At 39.5% G+C, this 19,457-nt stretch overlaps 1 protein-coding gene across 3 annotated transcripts in view; it reads right to left on the bottom strand.

Annotated features, from left to right (window-relative positions):
* Window positions 1-19,457, bottom strand: part of LOC126278552 (mannosylglucosyl-3-phosphoglycerate phosphatase) — a 207,180-nt gene that overhangs the window by 100,739 nt on the left and 86,984 nt on the right. For all 3 annotated transcript variants that reach the window (XM_049978739.1, XM_049978740.1, XM_049978741.1), the window contains one exon: window positions 8,672-8,794. In XM_049978739.1, the coding sequence (XP_049834696.1) occupies window positions 8,672-8,794 (123 nt within the window). The remainder of the gene's footprint in view (window positions 1-8,671; window positions 8,795-19,457) is intronic.

The following is a 19,457-nucleotide window of genomic DNA, read 5'->3' as shown; positions in this document are numbered from 1 at the left end:
CTGTACAAATTATAAATAGCCTTTCGATCCCTGTACTTTACCCCTGCCACCTTCAGAATTTGAAAGAGAGTATTCCAATTAACATTGTCAAAAGCTTTCTCTAAGTCTACAAAAGCTAGAAACGTAGGTTTGCCTTTCCTTAATCTTTCTTCTAAGATAAGTCTTAGCGTCAGTATTGCCTCACATGTTCCAACATTTCTACGGAATCCAAACTGATCTTCCCCGAGGTCGGCTTCTACCAGTTTTTCCATTCGTCTGTAAAGAATTCGCGTTAGTATTTTGCAGCTGTGACTTATTAAACTGATAGTTCGGTAATTTTCACATCTGTCAACACCTGCTTTCTTTGGGATTGGAATTATTATATTCTTCTTGAAGTCTGAGGGTATTTCACCTGTCTCATACATTTTGCTCACCAGATGGTAGAGTTTCGTCAGGACTGGCTCTCCCAAGGCTGTCATTAGTTGTAATGGAATGTTGTCTACTCCGGGGGCCTTGTTTCGACTCAAGTCTTTCAGTGCTCTGTCAAACTCTTTATGCAGTATAGTATCTCCCATTTCATCTTCATCTACATCCTCTTCCATTTCCATAATATTGTCCTCAAGTACATCACCCTTGTATAGACCCTCTATATACTCCTTCCACCTTTCTGCTTTCCCTTCTTTCGTTAGAAATGGGTTTCCATCTGAGCTCTTGATATTCATGCAAGTGGTTCCCTTTTCGCCAAAGGTCTCTTTAATTTTCCTGTAAGCAGCATCTATTTTACCCCTAGTGAGATAAGCCTCTACACCCTTACATTTGTCCTCTAGCCATCCCTGCTTAGCCATTTTGCACTTCCTGTCGATCTCATTTTTGAGACGTTTGTATTCCTTTTTGCCTGCTTCATTTGCTGCATTTTTATATTTTCTCCTTTCATCAGTTAAATTCAATATTTCTTCTGTTACCCAAGGGTTTCTACTGGTCCTCGTCTTTTTACCTATTCGATCCTCTGCTGCCCTCACTATTTCATCCCTCAAAGCTACCCATTCTTCTTCTACTGTATTTCTTTCCCCCATTCTTGTCACTTGTTCCCTTATGCTCTCCCTGAAACTCTGTACAACCTCTGGTTCTTTCAGTTTATCCAGGTCCCATCACCTTAAATTCCCACCTTTTTACAGTTTTTTCAGTTTTAATCTTGATTGTGCTCAGAGTCCACATCTGCCCCTGGAAATGTCTTACAATTTAAAGCCTGGTTCCTAAATCTCTGTCTTACCATTATATAATCTATATGATACCTTTTAGTATCTCCAGGGTTCTTCCATGCATACAACCTTCTTTCATGATTCTTAAACCAAGTGTTAGCTATGATTACGTTGTGCTCTGTGCAAAATTCCACCAGGTGGCTTCCTCTTTCATTTCTTAGCCCCAATCCATATTCACCTACTATGTTTCCTTTTCTCCCTTTTACTACTGACGAATTCCAGTCACCCATGACTATTAAATTTTCGTCTCCCTTCACTTCCTGAATAATTTCTTTTATCTCATCATATATTTCATCAATTTCTTCGTCATCTGCAGAGCTAGTTGGCATATAAACTTGAACTACTGTAGTAGGCATGGGCTTTGTGTCTATCTTGTCCACAATAATGCGTTCACTATGCTGTTTGTAGTAGCTTACCCGCACTCCTATTTTTTTTAATTCATTATTAAACCTACACCTGCATTACCCCTATTTGATTTTGTATTTATAACCCTGTATTCACCTGACCAAAAGTCTTGTTCCTCCTGCCACCGAACTTCACTAATTCCCACTATATCTAACTTTAACCTATCCATTTCCCTTTTTAAATTTTCTAACCTACCTCCCCGATTAAGGGATCTGACATTCCACGCTCCGATCCGTAGAATGCCAGTTTTCTTTCTCCTGATAACGCTGTCCTCTTTAGTAGTCCCCGCCCGGAGATCCGAATGGGGGACTATTTTACCTCCGGAATATTTTACCCAAGAGGACGCCATCATCATTAAATCATACAGTAAAGCTGCATGCCCCCGGGAAAAATTACGGCTGTAGTTTCCCCTTGCTTTCAGCTGTTCGCAGTACCAGCACAGCAAGGCCATTTTGGTTAATGTTGCAAGGCCAGATCAGTCAATCATCCAGACTGTTGCCCCTGCAACTACTGAAAAGGCTGCTGCCCCTCTTCAGGAACCACACGTTTGTCTGGCCTCTCAACAGATACCCCTCCGTTGTGGTTGCACCTACGGTATGGCTATCTGTATCGTTGAGGCACGCAAGCCTCCCCACCAACGGCAAGGTCCATGGTTCATGGGGGGGTGGTTTGCTCTACCCACAATATTATCTATGTGACCGTTCCAATTTAGGTTATTTGTAATTGTAATCCCTAAGTATTTGGTTGAATTTACAGCCTTCCGATTTGTGTGACTTATCACGTAATCGAAATTTAGCTCATTTCTTTTAGTACTCATGTGAATAACTTTACACTTTTCCTTATTCAGTGTCAACTGCCACTTTTCGCACCATACAGATATCTTATCTAAATCATTTTGATCATCTGATGACTTTACAAGATGGTAAATGACAGCATCATCTGCAAACAATATAAGACAGCTACTCAGATTGTCTCCTATGTCGTTAATATAGATCAGGAACAATAGAGGGCCTATATCACTTCCTTGGCGAACACCGGATATTACTTCTGTTTTACTCGATGACTTTCTGTCTATTAGTACGAACTTTAACCTTTCTGACAGGAAATCACAAATCCAGTTGCACAACTGAGGCAATACTTCGTAGGCATGCAGTTTGGTTAGAAGACACTTGTGAGGAAAGGTGTCGAAAGCCTTCTGGAAATCCAAAAATATGGAATCAATTTCACATCCCCTATCGATAGCACTTATTATTTCATGAGTATAAAGAGCTAGTTGTGTTTCACAAGAACGATATTTTCAGAAACCGTGCTGGCTACATGTCAATAAATAGTTTTCTTCGAGGTGCTTCATAATACAGTATATGTTCCAAAACCCTACTGCAAACTGATGTTAGTGATATAGGCCTATAATTCGGTGGATTACTCCTACTTCCCTTTTCGGGTATTGGTTTGACTTGAGCAATTTTCCAGTCTTTAGGTACAGATCCTTCTGTGAGAGAGTGGTTGTATGTAATTTCTAGATATGGAGCTATTTTATCAGCATACTTTGAGAGGAACCTGACTGGTATACAATCTGGACCGAGGGCCTTCCCTTTATTAATTGATTTAAGCTGCTTCATTACTCCGAGGATATCTACTTCTAAGTTTCTCATCTTGGCAGTTGTTCTTGATTGGAATTCAGGAATATACACTTTGTCTTCTTTGGTGAAGGAGTTTCAGAAAACCATTTTCAATAAATCTGCTTTAGTGGCACTGTCATCAGTGACTTCACCGGTGTTATCGCGCGGTGAAAGTATTAATTGCGTCTTGCCACTGGTGTGCTTTATGTATGACCAGAATCACTTTGGGTTTTCTGATAAATTTTGAGACAGAATTTCATTGTGGAAATTATTAAAAGCATCTCGCATTGAAGTACGTGCTGTATTTCGAACTTCTGTAAAACTTTGCCAATCTTGGGGATTTTGCAATCTTTTAAATTTGACATCCTTTTTTCTTTGCTTCTGCAACAATGATCTGACCCGTTTTGTGTACCATGGGGGATCAGTACCATCACTTATTAATTTATGTGGTATATATCTCTCAATTTCTGTCAATACTCTCTCTTTGAAAACATTCCACAACTTTTCTACACTTACATGATCAGATTAGGAGGAGTGAAGACTGTCTCTTAAAAAAACGTTAAGAGCATTTTTATCAGCTTTTTTTTAAACAGATATACTTTGCATTTCTTTTTGATGGTTGTAGGTGTTACAGTATTCAGCCTAGCAGCAACTGCCTTGTGGTCGCTAATCCCTGTATTCATCACAATACTCACTATTTGTCCAGGATTATTTGTTGCTAAAAGGTCAAATATGCTTTAACAACCATTTACGATTCCAGTGGGCTCATGAACTAATTGTTCAAAATAATTCTCTAAGAAAGCATTCAGTACAATATCAGATGACGTTTTATGCCTGCCGCCGGTTTTAAACATATAATTTTACCAGCATATCGAGGGTAGATTGAAGTCACCACCGACTATAATTGTATGAGCAAGGTACTTATTTGAAATGAGACTCAAGTTTTCTTTGAACTGTTCAGCAACTATATCTTCTGAGCCGGGGGATGGGGGTGGCGGTAAAATGATCCAATTAATTGTTTAGTCCAATTGTCACGTATAACCTCCCCCCACACCATTTCACATGAACTATCTACTTCAGTTCCACTACAAGGCAAACTACCTCGGACAGCAATAAGTACTCCACCACCAACTGTATTTAATGTATCCTTTCTGAACACTGTTAGATCGTTTGAAAAAAATTTTGGCTGAACGTATTTCTGGTTTAGCCAGCTCTCTGTACCTACAACTATTTGAGCTTCAGTGCTTTCTATTGGGGCTTGAAGCTCTGGTTCTTTCCCAACACAGCTACAACAATTCACAACTACTATACCAGTCATTTCTTCCTCCACCTTACTGTGTTTTACGTGCCACTTCTAGACAGACATCCCTTCTTTGGTTCCCTGAGACCCTCTAACCTAAATACCGTCCAGTCTCTTCCACACAGCCCCTACTACCGGTGTAGCCACCTCCTGTTTGTAGTGGACCCCTGACCTATTAATCGGAACCAGGAAACCCACCACCTGATGGCACAAGTCAAGGAATTTGCGGCCTACATGGTCACAGAACCGCCTGAGCCTCTGATTCAGACCCTCCATTTGGCTCTGCACCAAAGGACTACAGTCAGTTCTATCAACGATGCTGCAGATGGTGAGTTCCGCCTTAATCTCGGAAGCAAGACTGGCAGTCTTTACCATTTCCGCTAGCCAACCGAAACCAGACAGAATCTGCTCCAACCAAAGCGATATACATCATTGGTACCGACATGAGCCACCACCTGCAGTTGGCTGCACCCTGTACTCTTCATGGCATCCAGAAGCACCCTTTCACATCTGGAATGACTCCCCCCAGAATGCACATGGAGTGCACACTGGCTTCCCTTCCCTCCATGGCAGCCATGTTCCTAAGCAGCCCAATTACGCGCCTAACGTTGGAGCTCCCAACTACCAGTAAACCCATCCTCTGTGAATGCCCAGAATTTGAGGGTCGAGACGCTTCCTCCGGAACAGGGTGGACAACTGCAACTGGCTCAGAGACATCGTCACCCACAGATAACACCTGAAACCTGTTCGTCAAACTAACAGGGGAGGCCCTACAATTGGCCCCTCGGAAAGTTTTTCACTGCCTGGCAGACTTTGGAATGATCTCCCACTCGACCACAGGTGAGGGGTCAACCTCAGTGCAGGCAGTACCCGGGGCGGCCACAGCAGTGGACTGATCGGAGGACACTTGGGATGTGCTCGACGTCCCTCGTATCCCCCACAGTGACACCCCTTGGAAGCAGCCTCAAGCTGTGTGATGGAATCCAAAGCAGCCTGGAGCTGTGAGTGAAGGGTCGCCAACTCAGCTCGCATCTGCACACAACAATCACAGTTCCTATCCATTACTGTACTTGATCCTGTTTGAAGCCCGTAAAAAATATGTAACAAGCAAACGATGTACTCGCCTTATTAGTAGCAGGAACTAGCAGTGCTGCTCTCACTGATGGTCTGACACTGAACTGTTCTAACCAAACAAACAAAAGCCTGTACGATACGAGGGTCAATAGCAATGGCAGTACTGTACACTACACAGCTATTCAAATAAAAGGTTGTACCTAGTAAGCACTCAAACTCGCAAGAAATTACAAAAATGAACTAGTAACTACCCAGATAACTTTAAATAAGTCACTCCTGTTTGAAGCTTGTAAAAATATGTAACAAACAAATGGTGTACTCGTCTTATTAGTAGCAGGAAATAGCAGTGCTGCTCTCACTGACGGTCTAACCGACACTGTTCTGTAGTGAAACACGCACGTGGAACACTGTTAAAAAGTGCCAAGAAATAGGCTGCTCTTAATGTTTTTCATAAATATATGGAGATAATCGGCTTCACAGTTTTCCCAACCGTTATACTGGAGTTGGTAATAAAACCCACATTAAATGTGTGGTGCAGTCGGTATCATAAGGGAATGTGAACTAAACGTGGTTACTTGTGCTTTGGTTTGTATCTCCCAGATATCTTTATTTTTTTATCGTTTAAATTGAAATACCTACATCTTGTAATTATAAAACTCCATCATAATTTTTTTTTTTATGAATAATGCACTTCTTCTTGTTTCTAATTAGATATTGGACATGAAGTTCCTGTTTTCATTTCAAATACAAATTCTTAATTATTGATGTTTTATGAAAGACTGTTCATAAAAGTTGTTTAAATTAAGAAAACATAACAATTTAATTTTTTAAGATGAAAATGAAAAACCAAATCCTCTTTATTTGGACTGTGTCCATCATTTAATACCACAGAGATAGATACGTATTGTAGAGATATGAAAAACAATCATTTTCACAGCATCAAGCACATCATACAAATTCTGCATCTTTACATGTGCCACTGTACCATTACAATATGAACCCAACAGAACTGATCTGGAACCAAGCTGCAAGATTTGGTCCGAGAAGTAACAAGACTGTTAGGCTGTCAGACGAATAGGAAGTAACGCACGCAGCTTATTCACACGTCTCTGCCAAATGCTGATGGGATATAGAATGGCTCATCATAAAAGAAGAAGAGAAAATGCTCCGCCTGGTTGGCTTCATGGATTCTGTTGTTGACAGGCTTGTTATCAACGTAGCAGGTGACACTTCCAGAACTGAAATGTATTTCTCGGGTTTGGATAAGGAAGGAGCGAAGAGATCACCAGACGACTGACTAAGTAATACTTTCAGTGGGTTCAGTATTTAACTGTTTGGTGAAATCCTTCAATACTCTCTTACATTACACACAGCTTATGCAGAAAAATTACCCTGTGGTTAAGTCAGGAATTTTCATCATTCTTGTCTTTAATTACAATAGTACATTATCTAAAAATGATCAACGTGTTGTGGTTTTTGTCTAGTCGTCTAAGGAGCATATTGTGGGAGATTTGCAGTGTATTATTTCATTCTGCTCAAAAATTAAATGGCATTTGAAGCTGTATTGCTCCTCTTCTTGTCTCTTTTTATGTGTGAACTGTAGCTGGTCACGTCAATGCAGGCTAGCTGTACCAGCTGACCGGCCAGTGCTATCCAAGTTAAATGTGTCGGTAAAGCTGTTGTCCCACATTACTGCTAAGTCAATGTGCGCATAATGCACAGCACAAAACATACCCTTATTATCGTACTTGACAGTACTCGAGACAGCTTGGCTGCAGTCCCACGTGAAACGGACATTCAATTAGGTTCCGGCAAACACAGAAGAATACATAGTCCAATGTTTACATCAGGTTCATTCTTATGATGAACGGATTACAGCTGCCCTGTGCTGTCCACACCACATGCCTGCACACTCCCACAGGCAGCAGCAGCAGCAGCATCTTCCCCCACATTTACCCTAGTATATCCCCTCTCTACCCTAGTATATCCACTCTCCCTCGCCACATGCCTCCGCCTTACCAACACCTTCCACCCGCACACATCAGACAGTCAGTCAGACATTAACACCCATAAATAGTAGCCGTGTGTTGAGTGAGTTGTGTGAAAGTGTGAGAGGTCTACTTCTGAGGAAGGACTTTGACCAAAAGCTCAAATATTTCTAGCTTTCTTTTCCATTGTTTCTGTCTGTGGCCCAATGCCTCCTCTATGAGGTGAGTAGAAATCTATCCTTTCCATATTGTTGGAATTCAATACATAGTGTGTTATATATGTTTCAATTTGTATGTCTTTAGGATTTCAGGCAGTAATATTTCAAAATATATGTTTAGTTGCAAGCAGCTAGACACCTGCCATCAAAGTACCAGTACTTCAAGGTAAGTAAATGTGTTAAAGGCACATTTCAGTATATGGGATTTAGAATCATCTTGTACATTATCCATCACTTGAATGACAGACCGATGATATAAGTAACTCATTTCTGGGCCTATTTTGTACCTAGGTGTAGAGGGTTTAGGGACATGAAAACAGTCAAGTTGATCACTGTTGCAGTGCTTCTTTGTCCTTTACAAATACTTGTAATTATTGCCTATGATAACAGCATTCTCTTTTTGAAGGAAAACAGTTGCACAGTTTCATTTAAATAATTACCTAAATATCTCTGCTGAAGCCACTGTCATGAGGTGGACCACTTCATCTAGAAGTTTCAAATCCACTTGAAATGTCTGACAAACCTACATGATGCCAGTTGCTCAATTTATTGAATTATTTGGTTGCGATATCTTAAGATAATAGTTTTACACAATCATCCTTAAAACTGTATGTAAGTTCATCATACCAGAATGTAGACTGGCTACACCAATTGAGACAAGTAAGAAAAATTTGTAATAATTCCAAAATCTTGCACATTCTTTAAATTTAGTGACTTTTCTTAATATTGCTCTGCTGTTCTTCAAGTTTTTCAGTTACCTCTGAACACATTGTTATAAAACCACACACACGTATTAGCTATTTTGCAAAAGAAAATCCAACTAATTTACCTGTCTAATGTCATAAATGTGATCATGTCCTCCCAGAATCAAATCAATTTCTTCAACAGCTTCAGCAAGTTTAATATCATTTGGCATTCTCATATGAGTGAGTGCTATAACATAGTCACAACCCTGAAATAGTAAATAAATTTGACTGAGCATAGTTGACAAATGCAACAGAAATGCAATTATTTATGTTACAAGACCTATTGAGTGAAAGTACAAATTACTGAACACAACATATGTTAGTTACATTACATAACAATAATCTGAAAAGAATATCTATATAACACTCATTTGTTTGAAGTTCACACAAATAATCAAGGAGTCTACACTTCATATAAAGTGTATAAATTCAACAATTTTCTATTTCACATTACTCCCTCTCCATCTGTCAACAATATTTCAGACTGAAGCACATGCAACACCCAAATTGGTTTGTGACTGTAGGTTCACTCAGACGGCCCCATTTCATAAAGTTAGCACAATCAGTACTACAGAGATTGTGGAAATGAAAAGAAGCACAAATTAAGATGATTCCTGTTTAAGACTTACCATCTCAGAAATTTTTAGCAGTATTATACCAACTCCACACACAAAAAGATAACCAGTTCATTATGAAGTACTCTGGCTCTAACACTCAATGTCTGCACTTCTGAAGTGATATCCTCAATTTCAGCTTCTCTGATAGTGCAAGGTTTTGAAGTTCCATCAGGAATTCACTTTTGAAGCACATCTTTCATCATCAGAAGTCAGCTTCAGAGAGAGAGAGAGAGAGAGAGAGAGAGAGAGAGAGAGAGAGAGAGAGAGAGAGAAGAAAAGAAAAAGAAGAACTAAGGTCGAATACCAGAAATGAACACAGAAGGGGGATTGGTGAAAAAGAGAACTATGTTCATTCACTTGTCAAGAAAGAAGAGCTACAAAGAATATTTACTTCCATGATGGAAAATTAGCTATAGCAAGAGAAAAGTGTTCAATCAAAAAGTAACTACATCATTTTCATAAAGCATTTTATCCAACCTGAGCCATTAAGAATGTTTATGATTAAAGTGTCTTAACAGTACTTCAATTAACATATTAACTGCACCATAACCACCTCAATTATTATCTAAATTCTACACCTGTCTGACAGAATATACATGAAAATGCTGCTACTGCCTTTACTTGAATTCAATGCACTCTCATTTTCTGCTGTTACAATTTCTGTGTGCTACAGTACATGGAAATAAATGATCCATAATGTAATAACAGATAAAGCAAATAATATCCATGTTGATTATATATGACAAGTCACAACTGGGTGCCAGACTGGGGATCACACCTGAAGGTAATGTATTACCAATTGCATTTCCTGAGCACACCTTATGGATGAGTGCATAGCTTCAACTTGCCACAGACAAGTGAAAAAATGAGGAGAGACCTGAGGCAAGTTGTAGTTTTCTACTAGGTACATGAGGTGTGCTCTGAAAGAGCAAATGATGACTGTGTATCCATTATCAGTTCCAGCACACAGTTTTGACTTATCAAATGTAGTTGCCACAGCATATAACATGAAAAAGTAGAATAACTGAATCTCAAAATAATTTTAGAAAAGACACTTTGCCTCTGACTGCAATTAAAAGGTCTTCATTTTATTTAGACATTATCAGTTTTGAGACGTGTACCTGATACTTATACATATGTGATATGCACATTATATAACTATGTATTGTTGACATAACTGACTCGCAAAATTGTGTTCTGTCAAACAGGGGCATTTAGCATGAATCTTGAAGCAAACAGCCACTGAGGGAGTGACTTCTCCAATAAAGCTAAAATAAAATGAAGACTATTTAATTTTAGCTGGGGGTAAAGCTTTTTCTCTTAATTATTGATATGGCTGTGTTACCTACCGCTATATCAGCAATGGAAAGCTATAATACACCTCAAGGTAATATCTACTTACCAGATGGCAGCAAACTAACAGACCAACACAGGCTTGGAGACTCATAACTTATAGAACCTAGAGTTCATTCATTCAAGAAAAGAGAATGGAAAAAGTTGACAGAAAGAGGATACTAGAAGAATTAGACACCAAAGACACCCAGCAGCTCGGGTCGAGGGAACCATTATAGAACAATGTTGCTGCTCTCCCTTTCATCTTGTCCTGTTGTGCCACCTTACCCATTCTATCTAGCAACTTATCATTGTACACTATCTTCCCTCAAAGCCTTTCCATCTCTCTTTTGCTGAAGAAACGATTGCCAGGTTCTGAAGCAAGTGATTACCTACATTTTTGTAAGTCTGCCACTTTGCTGATATCTCGCAAGTAGATATATTTCCTATACTTGTTTGGTTAATGATTATTTTAAGTTATTTCTGTGTTTTTGGAACAAAAGACACACGTTGGTGTATTGAAGGTTTATTACTGAGTTCCACGTACCTTATTCTCTGGCAATTCTGATAGTAAAGTAACAACAAATTAGTAACGTAACAACAAATTATACGTAGAAGACAATGTCACAGTCTTCCTTGACGCAATATCCTTAGTGTTTTACCAACCTAATCAATCCCGAATGTCTGCAACAAGTACCATCAGAACTTTTGTCTCATGAATGCAGCAGTTGTTACGCCCTGAAGCATCCTACATGATGTGGATTCTTAGAACTGGAATGATATCAGATGTTGCTGGAGGAGGATTATGAGGCCCTTTTGAGTTTTGCTTACATTTCCTCACACTGCAGTCAAGGAAATGCCTTCCATTATGCCTACAATAGAAGACAGATGACTTCAGAATTTCATGTAATCTGCTACTGAAGCATGACAGAATCTTGGCCACTTCTATAAACACGTCACCACCAAGTTAAAAGACTATCTTTCTTTGGGTACTAATAGTCAGTTTGAATATCTGTCAAAAATTATAATATCAGTTTATAATCTTGCTATGATATCCAATATATGAGTACATAGTACTTATTTGAATGTATGCAATTATGTTGTAGGTGAATCAGAATTATTTCATATTACAAACGCAAATTTTAATTTTTTTCAGTAATTTAACCCTATTAACTTCATACAGGGAGGCACACAATAAGTTGTTGATATGATTTGTAATCTATTGATGTAGAAGTAAAGAATACAGCTTGGAAATACAAGTAATGAATCACATGTTCAATATGACTGCCAATTTGGTTTACAACTTCTTCAAGTCACACACGTGCATTTGTGACAACTCTCCGACAAATATTCTGGAATGGTGCGGCATAACTCCACAATGATGGCTCTAAGTTGCACTGCATTTTTAGGTTCTCTTTAAGCAACTGCCAAAGGAAGAAGTCATATGGGTTAATGTATGGGCTGTGGGGTGGCCATACTCCTCCTCCCACATAATTTTCTGTAAATCTGTTTGACAATACCCTTAGGCCACGTCTTCTGTGTAGGAAATCAAGCACAACGTTGGCACTATGGGGACACGTTCCATCCTGCACGAACAACTGTGTCTGTAGTGGAAGAACCGGCCGCAGTGGTCACGCGGTTAAGGCGCTCAGCCCGGAACCGCGCGACTCCTACGGTCGCAGGTTCGAATCCTGCCTCGGGCATGGAGGTGTGTGATGTCCTTAGGTCAGTTAGGTTTAAGTAGTTCTAAGTTCTAGGGGACTGATAACTACAGATGTTAAGTCCCATAGTGCTCAGAGCCATTTGAACAATTTTGTAGTGGAAGATGTGAGGCCATGAGTTGAGGAAAGAACTGGTTTCGCAGCATGTGTCAATAGTGTTCACCAGTTACAGTAGCATTGAAGAAGAACGTACCAATGATTCCATGGCTTGAGATACCGACCCACTCGCACACTTTCTCCCCATAGGTGTCTTTCATATGCATTATTTGCTAAGGTTCATGTGCCCTGAATCGAACATTCTGTTTGTTCACATCACAGTTCACGTAAAAATAAACTTTGTCAGAAAACCATGTGTTGTGTGCCACTGCCTCTTGGTCTTGCTCGATTGCCCACTTTGCAAACTGCAGTCTCCACTCCTTATTTCCTGCAATAAGCTTATGTGCCACAATCATCTTGTATGAATACAAGCGAAGGTCAGATTGAATAATTATTTGTACAGATCGGCATGAAATTTCCAACTCTGCACTGGCTCTTCCTGTTGATTTACTCAGACTAAGAGGTGACTGTACGGTACGTGCATGTGGCCACTGACACTCCAGAACAGATCCAGTACCCTCAAATTTTTTATGTAATCTGTGTATTGTCTATGGGCTGGGAGCCCATCATGTGCCGAAATGAGCACAAAACCTTCTCTGTGTCAATCTAACACTGTTCGTCGCCACTAACAGTAACACCTTTTGTGCAATGGTCACCCGTCCTCTGTCCCACCATCCAACTGAAATGGTGGACCCACAACGGAAGTGATGAACTTGCAACGACATCTCACATAATTTCCATGAACTGCATCAAGTTGAGCACACAGTTTGAAAGCTATTGCCCAATAGTATAGGTGTAGGATCAAAATTCAATTGGTGACTTATCATGTGACAATCTGTATTCTTTGTAAGTTTCTGCCATGATGGCTGATGCTTCTTTTCATTCTCTGTTGCATAAGAGGCGTTCAAAAAGAAACGAGCCGAAGACATAATTACAGAAACCAGTACCTGTGTGTTAGAAGTATCGAACCTGGCTGTTGAGAAACTTGTCCCACTGTGACACAAGGCGGTGAATGGCTGTCTCGTGAGATTCCCGGGACTGCGATGTTAACCAGTTCCACACATACAGCTGGACAACGTCATCCGAGGTGAATTGTTTGCTCCTCAGAACCTTTTTAAGGGGACCAAAAATGACGTAATCGCAAGGAGAGAGGTCCGAACCGTAGGAGGGTGGCTGAGAACCTCCTATTTTAATTTCTGTAGAAATGCCGCGACTTTGTTGGCTTTATGAGGCTTTGCACTGTTGTGGAGCAGAATGACCCCACGGTTGAGATTGCCCAGTTGTTTTAATTTGATAGCTTGCCGAAGGGTGGTCAAGGTTTGCAAGTAATACTGTTGTCCCGTGCAGCAGGAAGTGAATCAGAAGAGGGCCATCTTGGTCAAAGAAGAAAGCCAGCATAACCTTTCCTGCACTCATGTAGACGACAACATCCAGCTGTATGTGAGGAACTGGTTAACATCGCAGCCCCGGGAATTTTATGACACAGCCATTCACCACCTTGTGTCACAGTGGGATAAGTGTCTTAACAGCTAGGGTCAATACCTCTAACAAACAGGTACTGGTTTCTATAATTATGTCTCTGGCTCATTTCTTTTTGAACACTCCTTATATGTTGCAACAGGGAGGATGAGATTTGCACATGCACACAACAATGAGTAAGCTCAGCACATTTCCATCACACTATCTGAATCACAGTAAAATGCATAAAGGACAATTGCCACCAGTGCAATAACTTCTACAAAATATTGATGTATTAAATTTTCTGCACTAAAAACACTCAACACACATTTTTATTCGCGACCATGTCGCAGCTTGACAACATATATTTTTCTGTGTCACTTGCTGCTACTTTACTAGCAAAATGAACGAGTGAGAAAGAGTTTCACACATAACCCTGAGAAATCAGTTTGGAAGACTTGTTATGAAGAAGCACCTACAGTGACATCTGTATGGGGGCTTAAGCAGTCACTTACAAATACATCCTTATCATTTGCAGTTGTTACAATCTTTAAAGGCTACACAGTATGATTTACTTGTCAACTTTGAGAGAATGAAATGTTGCTGCATGACGATTCAGATTTTGTGAATAGTCTCATTTCCAATGATGAATTGACATTTCACATAAGTGGAAATGTGAACACACATAATGTGCACATCTGGGCGTCAGCAAATCCCCTCGACATAGTACAGTACCAATGAGGCCCTCCTAAATTGAATGTTTCTTGTGTCATATCCCGTTGGAAAGTTTATGGGTCTTTCCTTTTTGGTGAAGCAACTGTAACTGGTGTTTCTTATGTTGATGCGCTGGAACTGTCGCTATTTCCTCAACTGGAAGAAGTTAAATCACAGAACTTTACTTGACAGCAAGATAATAGGCATAACTCAGTACACGATTGGTTACACTATGTTGTACCCAACTGCTGGATTCACCGCAAGGGGCCTGATCACAGAGCTCATTTCACATACTTCCTAAGTTCACCAGACCTGACAACAATGTGATTTTCACCTTTGGGTTTTCATATAGGATCATGTGTATGTGCCTCTATTACCAGCTCCTCTGCTTGAATTTAGAATCAGAACTGAAGTAGCTGTTGCAACAATTACTACACACACACACACACACACACACACACACACATACTGATCACGGTTTGGGAAGAACTTGCCTCTCACCTCGATGTGTGCAGTGTGATGAACGGTGGTCGCTTTGAACAGTTGAAAGGAAAACTGTTTGATTTATTCTTTCAGTTGATGTATTATTTATAATTGTGAGTTGAATATAATAAATGGTACAAAGTGTTAAAACCTGGACATTCACTCTGAAACACCATGTGCTCTAAAACTTGGACAATCTGACATCCATTTGCTGGGACTTTGGCTATTTTTCTGAATATGGTTTTTAAAAATTTCAGTTCAACTAAATATTTTCATTATATAAAACAGTCTTGACACTAGGTGCTATATAAATAGAGCACAGAAAGTTCTGGCAGAATGTAAGTAGCTTAAGAGCAACTTTTAATAGTTTTCAGATGAATCTTTTTCCGAGCTAGCGTGCATACACATGCACACCTGTACAGCCACACTGTTCCAGCTGAATACACAATACTAGGACTGCAGTTCTGTAGGCATATTGGCTTAGGGGTTGTGTTGGGTGGAGTGGATGAAGGGAGAAAAGAGGCAGAGAAGGAGGGGTATGGTTGACGAAAGGTAGGAATGTGTGTGTGTGTGTGTGTGTGTGTGTGTGTGTGAGAGAGAGAGAGAGAGAGAGAGAGAGAAGACACCTGGAATCTAGCAAAGTTTTTAAGTACTATTTGTGTGCCTTTCAACAACTCAATGCCTCTAATATTCATTAACTTGTTACCTCATTTCTAATTATTTACAAAGTTGACACACAATATTAGTCTCTTCCGAATGGTACTGTTGTACACTGGGTGATTACAATACGCCCGATGAGACAAATGTCAGGATGCATAAGGTTCTAATATATGGAATTCTTGATGTGGCCATTTGAATTCCATTTCATTGCTATGGTTGTACTATTACTAACAGATATGTTGTGGTAATTAGTATAGATTGTCATCTTTTAGTAAGAAAGTAAGTAATTACTGTGCATTTTATGGAAAAGTGCTCCTGAGAGTTCCAAGCAAATAGAATTTAATAATCACAAAATAATGTAACAGCTAGAATCATGGCAGTTTCTGGTATCAGATGATGTTTCCTGTGTTTGCAAAAAACATTTCAGTCATTCCATTACATCATCCTGACATCATCAGCCAAATAACAAGATGATTATACACAGAAGAAGTCACATGCAGTAACAGCAGAATTCCATCAGAATTATTTCTGATGAAGTACATGAAGATCAAATTCAAAAGTCTGAATTTAACTTTTCAACTGAAGTGGTCAAAGAAACAATTACCTTTTAGATGCAAATGACACAAAAAATGTTATCATCTTTATATTAATAACAGCTATGCTATGAGTGCCATATTATACTTATCTCTGGTAACTGTTTCTACAACACTGATAAAATTATAAGCACATATTCCTTTACCATCTTCTTCACACTCTACATCAACAACAGACAAACTGTTATGAAACTTTTATAAGCAGTAACCTTTCTTTATGCAAAAACTTTCTTCTATGTTGAAATTAAAAAACTGCATCACTTCCTCAGGGCAGATGGGTGACAGTCCCTATTGCAAGTAAGAATGTTCAGAAGACTTACATAAAAAATTACAAGCATTACTGTAACACCGTGAAACTGAGATATATTATACAAAACCCATGTACAGTGTGTGGCACATCGGAAATAGACATATAGAGATTACATACTCGTACATAAACATCAGACAGAACACACTGATTTGGAAGGGACATAGGTTTGGGTGGGGGTTCATACAGTGGTAAGGAGTATGTCATCAAAGAGCAGTGTATGGGCTGTTTCCATTGGACACAATGGGACGTCTGGAAAAATGCTGAGCATTTACTTCTGAAGAAACTATCAAAACATGGTGGCTGCTGATAGTAACATAGTGTGCATCTCCTGCCTGCTTTGTACTCGGTGGGTGGGTGGGAGTGTGTTAGGAGGGATAAGAAAACAATTCACTGTTGGTTGAAAACTTTACAAAAAAATGTTCTGCATTGAAACAAAATTTCCTAGCCATCCTCGCACCATAACAGACTTAGAAAAAGGGCAGCTGTCAGGCCCTTGGAGTTATTCACAGAAACACATTGCTACACAATTGCTGCCCAACAGAACTGCGAGAATTCCGCACTGAGATGTGCAAATGCATCCCCACAAAATAGCGAAGGCAAATGAGTGTCAAAGCTGTACAAAGATATGTTGACACCTTTGCATACAGAAGTTGTTCCCCCCCCCCTCCCCCCCCCCCCCTTGATGACATACATTTCCACCTTTCTGACACAGTAAACTGATACTGGTCAGGCAGTAACCCTTGAGAATTTCACTAACGAGTAGCATATGATACCAAAATGACAGAGTGGTGTGCCATTTTTAACTCTTGTGTGTTGGATTCATGACTCTCTCACCTCTGCTCCCCACCTCCCCTCTCTGCCCCTTTTTCTAGGATTTCTTACCTCCGTCAGTAAAAACAGAACTCTTATAGGATTACTTTGTTGTCTCAATCTGTCTGTCTGTATGTCCAATGGTTCTAAACCCTTCTTTCTTAGGAATAAGTAGACATATCAACTTGAAACTTACATCACATATTAAGATCTACAGTCTCTTGGCAATGTAAAAACATGAAGCTTTAAGTCAATACAATCAGGAGGTACAGTTATTTACATCTCATATTTTGATAGTCACAAACTCACTCATCAAAAGCTACAGTTTACTTTCCATTGACCTAGAATCATGAAATTTATCGAGAAGCAAGATTTGACACTATGACCAAAGGAAAAAGTCTGAAATTTGTTAATCTGTATTTAAATCACACAAATAAAAACATTCTGTCATTTGTTATCACACTATCTGTCTGGCCGTCTATTAAGAACCCTTGCTCTCAGGAACGGATAGGCATACTTAAGTTGAAATTTATGTCACATCCCTTGATGGTATAACAAACATAAGCTTCTAAGAGAATGCAATCAATATACAGCCATTATACTCTTGAAACATACACAGTACTTTCCCTTCACATAGGATCATTAACTTGGCAACTAGAAAGGTTTAACAGTGGAAGTAAAGGAAAAAATTAGAAAACAGTTAATTTGTAATCATATCATATGAAAAAAAAAAATATTTTGATCATCATTTGTTACCTGACTTCAAGTCTGAAATTAAAATATTCTTGAAAGTCTTGGAATCCCTATAACCGATATCTTGCCAGTATCAATGTCGATAACAGGCAACAATTGAGATGCTCGATTCCCGGACTGCATGAACTGTCTACATACTTAATTAAGTATGTACAGAGCCCTCAATGTGCAAATCCTATTCACACCGGGAGCCCCCCCCCCCCCCCCCTGCAAATCCTATTCACACCGGGAGCCCCCCCCCCCCCCCCACCTTTTTTTTTTTTTTTTTTGGATGGTGTCACTGTTATTGGTAAGAGTGATAATGATTGAGGTGTTACAGAATTTTTTCCAGCCTCAATTGGGTGAAATTCTTCATGATTATTATGCTGCTAAAAAGTAGTTCACCAGATGGTACAACACTGATGCCTTTCTCTTCTGAGATACATTTTTACCATACATGTTGCCCACTTGTCTGCCAGTATTAAGCACTCCCATGTTCACCAGCTTTGACCCACAGTTCAGATTTTTCAAAGCAAGTGGTGGTTCATTTGTAAAACTTCCATTGTTTTAAATAAATCTTCACTTTGCTGATGAGCTGTGCTTCACAGTAGTTAGACACAGGGAGATGAGGAGGATCTACAATGAAGTTCAAAATAAATATCCTCATAAAACATAACAAGTGACCCAGACAATGCCTTTCTTCATTGAATTTATTAGCTTCCATTATTGGGAAGTTCTTTAAGTCACATCCTGTATTTGAGAGTAAATATCGTTAGTTTTGGAGAGAAACACTTACTGTAATGCAACAATTTATGCATGCTAGTGTCAGACATCAGACAGTGTGGGTGCAGAGCAAGAGAAAAGTGCAAGTATGTGTGCACACACCAGCCACAGACAACACACTGAAATGTACATACCAGAAAGTCACGACAAGTACTGGAGTAAAGGCTAAAAGAGGAACTAGATATAATATTTCAAAACTATGGAAATTTAGCTTATGCTGCTTTACCTCTCAGGTACAGATCTGTTCCTCAAAAAGTAATCCACCAAGACAGCATGAATGTCTGGATTGGTCACTGGAATCTACCTCGGCTGATTACCTTAATCCTCATTAAAATTTAACTAAGGGCTTTTAATAGTGTCATAGTTTTCATTCTTCCCAATGTAACTGCTTTGGTAGCACTCAAATATAGCACACTCATTCTTTTCATCTGGCATTCATTAATACAGCTCAACTGGATGAAATACCGAAACACACTCAGTATTTCTTCCAGAAACAATTTTGAACAGCTACTCTACTTAGAAATCCACTCACTGGAGCAGTATCTTTAATATAGTGGCAA

The sequence above is a fragment of the Schistocerca gregaria genome, chromosome 6 (assembly GCF_023897955.1).
Source record: "Schistocerca gregaria isolate iqSchGreg1 chromosome 6, iqSchGreg1.2, whole genome shotgun sequence".
In the NCBI taxonomy this organism is placed as follows: domain Eukaryota; kingdom Metazoa; phylum Arthropoda; class Insecta; order Orthoptera; family Acrididae; genus Schistocerca; species Schistocerca gregaria.
This window is presented reverse-complemented; position numbering and strand designations above follow the sequence as displayed.